Here is an 11539-nt window from a genome sequence, read left to right as displayed (position 1 = left end):
AGAGGGAAGCAGGGAAGCTTCTGGGTTGATGTAACTACTCAGTACTGACTGGACTGCAAGGTGCCAGTAAGCTCACTGGAAGGATTTCACTAAAACACTGCACAGCAGAATCCCTGCCCCAAGGCACTTATAGCCTAAGATGCAGATGAATGGCAGCCCAGGACAACTGCCCTTTAACATCCAGACCTCCTGCTTTGAAATGGCTAACTCTGGAACATTGAAAAGATGAAACAAGACACCTTAAATGAATAAATGCATTGCATTAACACATTTCAAAAGGCACATGAGCTCAGATACAACAGCGTAAAGGCTGCACACATACTAATAGCCCGAGAATACAGCTGGGAAGAAGTGTGTGTCTAGCTTTTTGAGTTGAGCGTGTAATCAATAGAACAAAAAGCCTTATTCTTTTTTCAATCACTACATCCTTTTTTTCTCTGTTAATCCTTTAAAAACATTAGTGTCATTGGCATGTTTAGTGCCATTACTTTGCAATAACGAGAGCACAAATCCCCAACATCATTGGAGTAGTACCAGTAGAGAATTTGGCTCTTAGTAGTCATTGGAGGAGCACCATTGATTTCAGTGGGAGTTAGGCACCTAAATACCTTTTGAAGATCTGGGACCTAGTACTTACGGGAAGCCAATGCACTGAACTGAGTAAAGGACCATTAACCCTATCAGGAAAAATGTCTGAAAAGTGAGCTAGCTCAGACACTGATTCAACAAGGCACTTAAGCATATGCTTAACTTTAAACATGTTTAAGTGCTTTGCTTGATAGTAATGGAATTACTCACATGCTTTACATCCAGAATAACGTTCCTAGGGAATTGATGGGTTCCTCACTGTGTGATTCGTTAAAAATGGGCTGGACAAATTACCTGAGAATACAGAGTAGGAAATACCTTTGCACTTGACATAATGGCCCTTTTTTAATCCCTAATTTTTACGGGCCAAACCCCTTCTGACCTGAAATGTGCAACTTCCACTGAAAACAAAGGGTCTCTTTCTCCTCTTGCTTGCACGGTGGTATATCTGAACTAAATGCATTAAAGACACTAGGGTGTCTTGTGTTAAATATTGCATGAGTGAATTAGGCCCAATGAGCTAAAATCTATTCTTGTTTATACCAGTGCAACACCATTGATGTTAATGGGACCCCACAATTCTAGGAATTTTAGCTAATTCTTGCTCCAGTGTTAAGACAGCTGTAACTATAGGGACCATAGAAACATGGCAACAGGACTGATTAGCTAAGACTAAACACCATTAGGGAGGAAAATGAATTCCCTAGTTTATCATGAGATCAAACAAGCGAATAACATAAAATCTCCCACCTTCTCAGCAAATAAGCCAAAATCTTTTATGAAAACCAATCTGGTAATTATTTAAGTGACTTAGTCAAATACGTTTGCAGTCATTGAGGTAAATATTCAGATGTGGTGGGGAGGCCCAACCGTCCAGTTTATAAGTGTAATTTGGGTCTGAGAAAAAAATTGGGCCAAATGTCTGCAGCTTTTGTGCCTGCCATTGAATCCTGGATACAGCTTGTAATAGCTGCATGTTTAACTACCTGATTTATGCCCACAGTTAGTTAGCGGGTCTAAATGCCATGATATGCACTTGCAGCCACAAAACAACAGACACAAACTGCACCCCTCAAAAAGCATGTTCAGCAGTCAAAAATTTACCCAGTAAGGTTTCCTGGATTTAAAAGCTTTTCTTAAATGGAAACACACATGGAAACAAAACTTTGTCATTTACATCATCAATCCATACACTTTTGGGATATTGCAAATTAAAACAAAAGCGTATACAACAGCCACTATTTGCAGCAATAATACATAACTGTGCTTCCTGATACTATTTTGAGCTAATGGCTAACTAAACAGACAATTTTGCATTGTAACCTAATGTACTTTAGCTTTCTCACACCCTTATTTGTTACTTAATAAATGCATGTATTAATCTAAAGTTGTGGTCCATGAAATAATTACAGAAGAAGTTCTGCTCTCCTTTACATTAGATTGAATGTGTAGTAACTGCATTGGTGTCATTGGAGTTACTCCCTGGTTACTCCAGTGTAACTGAGAGAAGAATATGGTGCACAGTCTTTTAGGAAAACTTTGAAAGTGTGATGGTTGGGTGAGTGATTGTTTCTGCTAGTTTTCTCCGCCAATCACTCTAGACTTCCTTGCGTAGGGCAACTTTGATGCTGCTAAAGATCTTCCCCAGGGCCTTGCACAGTGGGTCACAGAAGGTGTGGATGCAGAGGGAGTAAATTCTGCTGACACACTGGATTTCGATCACGTAGCTTTTGATGCAGGGCACCACTGCCCAGATATGACAAAAGGAGATTAAAGCAAAGAGGAAGCCCCAGATGACTGCCAGAGGGATTCCCAACACAACCGAAAGCAGCCGGTAGCACCAGTACTTGCTGACTGTGAAGGTGGTGTAGCTGGTTTTCCATACTCCATCAAAACTGTATGTACCAGCTGGCTCAGCAATGACATCTTCAAAATCCACCTGAAATGCAGACAAGACAGAGGGGTGGGTTAGGGGGATGCCACTCACACAGGATTCAAGCAGGGAAGATAATTATCATCCAACTGAAGAAGAGTGCTCACAATTACTCTTCTGTTTATTGGCCAGTTGAGATCTCTTGTACATCGGCATGCTCCTATTCTAGTAGTGAGGATTCCAAAGAATTAATTATTTAAGTGATTAAATTAGGTATCTGACATCAGACTCTGTAGCCCTTCCAAAATAAAGGGCCAAAGCCAAGCTCCCGTGGAAAATGGGCCCTGTGTGGAAGGTGAAAGTGTCTGCCTTACTCTCCATTCACTTCTCATCAGCTGGCTCCGGTGCAGCTGGGCCAGAGTAACTGCCATTGTCCGAAAGGTCTACTCCACACTTGAGTTTGGGGGCCAAAATTAGCTGCAAAATGTTGAGCCCTTAGCCAGTTCTTCACCAAATCATTGTCTGTTTTCTTACATCATATGGCACAAATTTATGGTGAGATGTAAGAGGGTCCACAACTGGGTTGCCTCTGAGCACACCTGTTATGGGGCACAAAACATTTTTACCCCCTAGGCTGAGGCAAGAGCTACCCCCATGATTTAATTTTGATGACTGCCTTTTTATCATTAGCTAAAGTATGATTGGTGTGAGCAGGTATTCCCTGCACTTTAAGCTGGTGAATACTGTTACTACTGCAAATGCCTTGCCTACAAAATACAACAATTGGATTGATTTGGGTGTCAGGAAGGGAACATGAAGGCAGTTATATAATCAAGAGCGTGCAAGAGCAAAAACATTGGTGTCTAAAACACATTTGCTGCTCTTGGGATGCTTCCTTTTCGTATATGTTTTAATATCTGAGTAATGAGAATGCATCCCACAGTGGTTTGGTCTGTGCAATGAAAAAACATAAAGATGCAGCTAAAATGGAAAAAAAATGGATTTTTTGTGGAAAATCATTTTCCGTTTCTAATGCCCACATAATCAAGATATCTAAGCACCAAGAGCTAGATTAATAAAGGCAGAGAAATACAAAGCTCCCCACTGGAAGAGGAAGATACATAAAGACTAAATTAAATTAAAAACAATATTCACAGACATGCGCCAGTCTACAGCATTGGTTGCCTCACAAATCCCAAAGACCAGGGCCCTCAGCTGGGGAGACTCTTCAACTGGTCATGAAAGGTTCAATGCTAGGCATGTTTTTTTAGTATCTTGTGCAGTCTGAATTGCCACCAGGTGACATGAGGTGACTCAAGAAGGTGGGCTCCAAATATGCAGGTCTTTGTCCCCATGAACTGCACCACAACGCATGCAGGTCCACCACCTTGTGCACCGGGGGCAGGAAATGTGCCATGAAACTGTTTATTCTTGAACTATCACACACAGCCTATTCCTACCCCTTTGAGCCTTCAAGAGCATTGGAGGGCTTTCTACTAAGAGGTGAATAGCACTCATAAAATGCCCACACACCTTGTATTTGTTTTTTAAATATTCAGAGCTCAAATAATCATCTTTACATGCTCTGAGGGAGGTAGATCCACTTTCCTCTCCACATCTCCCAGGGACATTGCTGCTACCTGGCAGAACTTTGTGATGGGGTTTCTTTTAATTACTGATCCGCTTAGTTGAGATTAAGATACATCTGCAAGAAAGCAGGAGAGTACTCACATATTTCTCGTGAGTAATGTATTCATCAGCTGCATTTATCACTGTAGCATTGACAAAAAATATTAATCATGGATGATAAACACAGGTTAAAAGGCATTTGTCATTTTATTATGAAACCATTATAAATTGTGCTTGCTGTTTCTCCACATTAAAGAACCTGTGGGCATGACTGATCATTAGAGAATGGTTTTATGCTTGACCTAGGCTCTGATTCAGTAAGGCGTTTAAGGACATGTCTAACTTTAAATACATGAGTAGTCCCACTGAAGTCGAGGAGTGATATCCTGGCTCCATTGAAGTCAACAGGACTCCCTTGGAGCCAGAATTGCATCCAAAATACTTACATGCATGCCTGATTTTGAAGCCAGAAAGTACTTCAGCATGTGCCTAACTTTAAGCACTTTTGACTTCCTAGTGGGGAGCCACTTTTTCAAAGAAGGGTGCTCCAGGTCTTCATTCTTCAAGGAGCGAAGTGCCCTTAACAACCCCCATTTGTTCTGTTCTGGTGCAGACAGGCACAGGGCACATAGTGAGGTTCCAGATGTGCCACAACTAGTCAACAATACTTGGAGGGAGAGGGAGCCCTACAACAGGAACTCTATCAGTCTTCCAGTACATACCTGCGGTCAACTGGCTCTAACAGGAGTTGAAGGCACTGAGCACCTAGCTTGATATTCAGTTTGGATCTTAGGTGCATAGAATACATATTTATATGAGCACCTAACTGCTGACTTGAGTGTCCTAATATGGACTTGGGTCCCCTAACTTAGGCATGCTGTCAATTGACCTCTTCTACCTTATTCTTCTGAAAGTGACAGCCACAAAGCCTAAGGGCATTGACAGAGCTGTGATCAACTCCTCCAAGCTGGCATCTCTGCTTATCTCAAGCAAGGGACACAAATTCAGCCAACACAGAAAGGCTTTGGAGATTTGTAAACGGAAATCCACTTGGACCCGAGGGAAGCATGCGATTCAGCATGACTTCTTCCGCAGTCTCTGCCACTCCCTGTATATACACCTCAAAGGTGCAGATTCTCTTGGGCTCCAGTGGTGTCTGGGAGCCAGAGGGAGAATGCAGGAACCACACTTTCCCACACTCCACAGGATTGGGACCTAAACAACTTCATTTTGCTACCTTCTGGGCCATGTAGCAAGCGGTGGCATAGGGCTTCAGTTTCTGAAGATGGAATCTTAACACACAGGTAATTGTGTTAGATCTGTAGAAGCACATATCTTTCAGCCACAGTACAAGGCTCCTTTCAATCTCACTTCAGTCTAATACCATCTTCCTCCTGGAAATTTCAAAGAGATTCCTTGACGTAATTCTGATAAAATTTTATCATTCCATCTATAGCAACTTTACACCTTTACACCCTCTGTTTTTTCATTTAGGTATGGAGACACAGCCAAAATATATATCAGTCTGGCCTATGTTTATCCCCTTATACAGCAGTTAGTGACAGTAGGAAAGTGCTTTAGGCCAGAATGTTGGAGGACACAAAAAGGAGTCAGATTTCTGTTCCTGAGGTAGCAACACTGCAGAAGAGGGCAGCAGCAGATCATTGCAGTAGGAGAAGAACATGAGGAGAAAGAGGGATCAAACGTATTTGAAGATCTCATTGGAAAAGAAAATATTGTGAAGTGGAGTTTATTTTTATTGTGTGAGATGATGTCACTGGGGTGCTTCAAAGATGAAGAAATTAGAAAGATCGGCAGTCTCCTGTGATAGCTTTTGCCCTGAGCGGTTTGCTTAATAAAAATGTGGTCAACTGGGGAGGGATGTTCTTGCAGAATCTACTTCAAAGAGAGGACAGTGGACTAGGGGGAAAAGTGAGCACATTACATGCTTTTCACATGTCGTTGAAGCTATATAAAGGCCAAAAGAGGACTAGAGATGGGATGAAGTGACCTGGAACAGTTCAGATGTTTGCAACCAGGGGCTGCTGGTCCGTTCTCCCCATGTACAAGGTAGCCATTTGGTGACATCTTAGAACTAGGGGCTGAACAGCTCCAAAGAGTTTTGGTTCTGTTTTTAACTCCAAAATTTGCAAACCCAAACTTCATCTGCAACCAAAACTGGCTGACTCCAGCAGAGTTGCTCCTGATTTACACTGTTTGAAGTGAGAAGAGAAATCAGACCATGATTTCCATCTTCTCTATCTCCCCCTCCTCTCGTCATGATTGAATGCAGGGTGTTTTAACCTCTCTCTCCTTCTTTCTTGGTTGCTTAATGGCTTAAGGATCTTCATGCCTCCAGTAATTTTTCTGTGTCACCCTGTGTGCACCAAACAGCACGGGGAACATTTCTGCTCTTCACATTTGATACATAGTGGCTGCAGAAAAAGACTTTGGGATCATAGTCTTTTTCTCACTAGATCTGATGGACACTTACTGCTCTCACTTACATGGGTGTCTGATCAAAAATAGCCTTACTCCATATGTAAATTGGTATAGCTGAGTCCAGTGTCTGGACCAATATATTTACAGGTATTAACAAACTAGATAGTGACGTGCAGAAGAGATACAAGAATGCATGTTTGATGGGGAACATATGCTGGATATAACATCACTACCCAGCTGTCCCAATCCCCTTTTGCCCTGCTCATTGAATGTCCATCTACAGCACGCTAGCTGTTGCGCTTGGTGGCTGATCAGTGAGCCTCCTAGTTCAAATCCTAACCTGGCCTTTGCATCACCTGTTTTCAAAAGTGGCACCTTTTCTAAATGCAGAAACCAAAGCTCACATTACAAGACATCCTCTATTGATTTTAAGAAGAGGTTCAATCCACACTCATTTATCTCATCTGAATTCCAGTAATGCTTCAAGGAAACAGCATAATTTAACAGAACCTTTTCAATCTTCTCTCTTACCCCAATGGGGCCAAATTTACCCTTGGTGTACCTCCATTTACGAGGATAGAGTTGCACCAAGCCCACACTCTTCAATGGTCAAAATTAGAGACAACACCCTTTAGAGGTTCAGTTCCATATTCCTCACTCAGTGTCTCTGTTGATCACGGCATGCGGGAGAAACAATTCTGTTCTAAATAAGACTATAACACTGTGAACACATTCAGCTGCCCCATCAACTTCTGTACTGCTCCGAACAGGGACAACTTCAGGACAACACACTGTCCTGAATTTTGGCAGGTTTTTTTTTAAAGGTTCACTTTAATTCTTTAGAGTGACATGGGCATGAGTCTTTTTTTATATTTGGCTTCCTGCTCCCCAAGACTAATGGAAAAAGGTCAGTCAATTGGCAAGCTACAGCCACGGAAGTTGGAGTGAATATGTTCAAAGAATTAAACAAGCACATTCATCAGAGATGGGAAAGCCACATGAAATCACCTAGTCAGTTTATGCATCTCCCTGGCAATGCAGGATTTCCCCCTACAGCACATTTTCAAACTACTGCCCTTGATAATTCCTCTTCCTCTGGCATATTGTCCAGCTACACCCTATATTTAGTGATTTAAACATACAGTAGAATTTGAGCCTGATATAAAAGCAATATACCAATAGATTTATTGCACTAAAATGCAGAGATGCATATAAAAATCAAAGGCTCTCAGAAAGTGTACCTTTATAACATCTTCATTAATGTGTTTTGGATCTCTGTTCACCAGGTCTATTTCTTTTGTGTGCTGGTCCTTTATTATTATCCGCTCCTCGAGTTCAGTTTGCTCTTCTGCCATAGTTTCTTGATAGAATGGCGCAAGTCAATTTTAAAAAAGTTCCAGAACCTTTGCTCTGCTGGCAAAATACCTCGAAAGAAAGTTGTGCATTCAGTATCTCAAGCGTTGTGCTCTTCTTTACTAAGCAAACCCCACCCTGGATACCAGTGAACAGCTGCCTCGCTATAGCTTCAAGACCCTCTGTGAAATCTGCCTGTGGCAAACCTCCAAGCTAAAATTAATATTGTAGCTCACACTGAGGCCTGAAAGCATTCCTTAAAGGGGCACTGGACTCATCTATGCCTTCACACCATAGAGCTATCTTTTCAAAGGAGTTAGCCTGAATGATTCAGAGAGAGATTGAAGAAGGGTCATTTTAAAGAGAAAATAATGCAAAATACAATATTGGAGGCTTTAATGGGACTGCACTCTAGCGGGGTGTTAGTTCAGGGTATAGAATAGAGAACTTGAGGGATGCTGCAGGGGTGCATGCTGGAATAGGAGCTTAGCATCCATTTCCAGAGTGCAGTATGATCGCACTCTTCTGGTTTAGCTTCACTGGTGACTGCAGGGGGGGCTTGTACTATCCTACTCCCACATGGGACAGTCTAACCGTGGTGTCTGTGTTAGACTAATGCAGTGTCAGGACTGATCACCATAGTTATGGCTACTGTTGCAGAGGGAGGGGGTAGGAAGTAGGCTGAAGGTTCCTTGTGCCTCTTCGTCTCTTGTACACCTGTGTAAGGCCAGCCACAATCTGGCCCATGGCATCACCCATTCATCCTTCGGTGTGCCCAATGGCAAGATGTAAGCCCACCCAGAAACATACAAGAGACATTATGGGCCAGATAGTGGCTAGTCTTTGAGTAGGTGTAGAGCCTGCTCCCTGAGAATAACTCTTGGGTCTCACAGCACCCCACAAAAGGGTAAGGAAGGTGAGGTGGGCTGAAGCCCCTGCATCCTACACACTAGCTAACTGGCTGGGTGATGAAGAGGAAGGGAGAAACGTACACAATCTGCTCCTAAGGGATTGTGTAGCAAGCATGCACTCCTCTGTAGGGTGGAGCACAATGTTTCCCTGTGCTACCAGGAGGCAGCATGATATATCCCATTGCTCCCACTGAAGCTATGCAGCTTTGCACTTCACCCAGCACAAGCCATCAATTAACTACCAAAAAGCCAGGCAACACAAATAAGAGCACCCCATGGGCAGCACCATGATGAACTATGCTCTGTGCAATCCCCATATCAATAAGGGTTGTATTTTAAACTTCCTTCCAGCTCCCCATTACCAAAGGAGACAGAAGAAAGCAACAAAAATGATACATAGATCAGAGTGCAAGACCATATGAGAGGCTGAGGCAAATAGAGTTATTTGGAGCCTGTAAAATAAGTGACTCAGGGGAGGCAGATCATGGGCTATAAATATCTCCAAAGAAGCTATATTGTCATGGAACAGCCAAACAAATCCCCAGAGTCCTTTTAAAAGGCAGCCAAAAATATATAGTCTCAGGGAAGGAACTTGGAGTCTTCTAGCTTTTTCACATAAATAAAATTTCAAACAAACAGAAATAATCAAAGTCACAAATCAGGAAGGGCCCATATTAATGGATATTTGGCTCCTTAGAAAGTTAGGCAAAGTGCCATCATAACTATATTAATTAGGATTCATTGAACATTTATTGCATTTAAATATCCATCTGCTATCTCTTTCCAGTGCTTTGTAGGTTCTGGTAACTAAGTTAGTACATTTATTCTAAACACAGTGTAAAAAAATTTCCAGTATGAAAAAAATGATATTTACAAACATCTTAATTTGAAGAAATTACACAGACTATCTTGCCAATAACTAATCATTATTTTCTCCTGCCATAGACATGAAGGGATTGGAAAGACCTCACTAAATCATTTAGTCCAGTCCCCGGCACTGTGCTATCATGTGCTATTGTGGAATAAACAACTAAATGAGAGTTATTTTTCAGTATTAGATTTTCACTAACGGGGGTTGCCAATATTACCTACATTAGCTATTGCACAAGCAGCAGATTCCCACAGCAAAGCTGCTGTCTGGCTGGCCCGTTATAATCCAGTGAGATTAGATAAGACAAACGCGGTCTGTTCACAAACAGTGTGTTGTGACATACATCAACGACCAAAACGGGCCAAATTCAAATAGTCTACAGTGAAAAGCAAGCAAATGATTCACACTGTTAGAGGATGGTACAGTAAGGCAAATAGTAATGGCTGGCATATAAGGAAGAAAGGGCCTGAGTCTCCCTGTACTCTGTACCTTGTGTAACCATTACAACTGAGCAAAGAGGGAGCAAAATGAGTGTAAACAGTCCTGCAAAATGCAAGGAGTCAGACTGGAAGATGGTCTCTTCAAACCCTTCTGAGCATCTGTGTCATTAGGGATTCATTTGCCAGTTTTATTGGCTGGACTGGTGAACAGATTCAGCAAAGGTTTTGTAGAATTTGCAGTTCAGTCAGAAGAGTAGTAATGTTTTCATTGACATGGGTTAATAGATTTCTAGTTGGGAACCATTCCGTTTATTTTTCACACAAATGAAGCTAAGATCACAGCTAAATACAAAAAAGGAACCTATTAGTATGTCATAGTTCTAGTCTCTATAGTAGGCAATGGTGGCCATGTTGGATGGGTATGTCTAGCTAATGAAAGAATTCTCTTCCCTCAACTGAGACAAGCCACGTTGCAAGATGATGCCAAAGCCGAAACATTAATGAAAAAGTGAGATTTCACACGTTCTGTGACTTCTCCCAAGAGGCAATACTTCAGTCAAAGATATTTGTGTCTCTGTGTGGTGTACACAGATATTTGTGTCTGCATGTTGTGTGTGTGAAGGGAGATTTGGGATGTGTTGGAGGTTTGGAAGGGGTGTTTTCAGTAGGTCCACAAAGAGTGAGGAATGGCAGGTGAAGGGAGGAAACTATTGACGGCAAGAGTTTACAGCCCCTGTCCTAATGTGCCTATGTAAATGATGAGTCTAGTTACCTATAGACTTGGTTTTGGTCTCATTCAGATTGTACACTAGTCTGACTCCACTGACTTCATTTACAGAAATGCAGAGTCAGGTCCCAGACTCACAAGAGTTGCAGGGCCTGATTTGCAGAAGTGCTGAACATCTATAGCTACTGCTGAAGTCAGTAGGTGCTCTGCACCTCTGAAAATCAGACTATGAAATGCTATGCATTTCAGCTGATTATCTCTAGCATGATCTGAGTAAGTGCTGGTAGCAGGTTATCCAACAATATTACCCCCCTTTCTGAAACCTTCATGTCTTGGACGCTTTCTCACAATGAACACTGAGCAGAGACAGTTAGCAACCACACAAGCAGCAGATTCCCACAGCAAAGCTGCTGTCTGGCTGACCTATTACAATCTAGTGGGATTAGATAAGACAAACGCGGTCTGTACACAGAGTGTTGTGACATACATCAATGACCAAAATGGGCCAAATTCAAATTGTCTGCAGTGAAAAGTACAGCTTTAATTCAGTCAGCTGGTTCTACTGAGGTCATAGACACGTAGGCTGGGGTGCTTTTCAACATTAGCTTCCTTGGGCCTATGATTTAGTATTGGACAATGCGTTCCTGTTTTATGGACTCTTTCCTTTACAAGCATCTTGCTGGTAAAAAGTTCCTTCCAGGTCAA

The 11539-nt window shown here is 42.1% G+C and overlaps 1 protein-coding gene across 1 annotated transcript; it reads right to left on the bottom strand.

Annotated features, from left to right (window-relative positions):
* Positions 1-245: 245 nt before the first annotated feature.
* On the bottom strand, positions 246-11114 carry CAV3 (caveolin 3). Its single transcript, XM_038410483.2, has 2 exons — positions 7774-11114; positions 246-2527 (listed from the first exon to the last, which is right to left on the bottom strand). Exons 1-2 carry the CDS (start codon positions 7885-7887, stop codon positions 2186-2188), a joined length of 456 nt encoding a protein of 151 aa, XP_038266411.1. The 5' UTR covers positions 7888-11114; the 3' UTR covers positions 246-2185.
* Between the last annotated feature and the right edge of the window lie 425 nt (positions 11115-11539).

This window comes from Dermochelys coriacea, chromosome 7 (assembly GCF_009764565.3).
Source record: "Dermochelys coriacea isolate rDerCor1 chromosome 7, rDerCor1.pri.v4, whole genome shotgun sequence".
Taxonomy (NCBI): Eukaryota; Metazoa; Chordata; order Testudines; family Dermochelyidae; genus Dermochelys; species Dermochelys coriacea.
Note: the sequence above shows the minus strand (reverse complement) of the source record. Positions and strands in the feature narration are given on the sequence as shown.

What these genes read in the sequence shown, in the direction of transcription:
- CAV3 (XM_038410483.2), bottom strand. Translation starts at nt 7,887, where the DNA reads ATGGCAGAAGAGCAAACTGAACTCGAGGAGCGGATAATAATAAAGGAC. An exon ending in TTAATGAAGATGTTATAAAG is followed by an intron (nt 2,528 to 7,773) that starts GTACACTTTCTG and finishes TCTGCATTTCAG; the next exon opens with GTGGATTTTGAAGATGTCAT.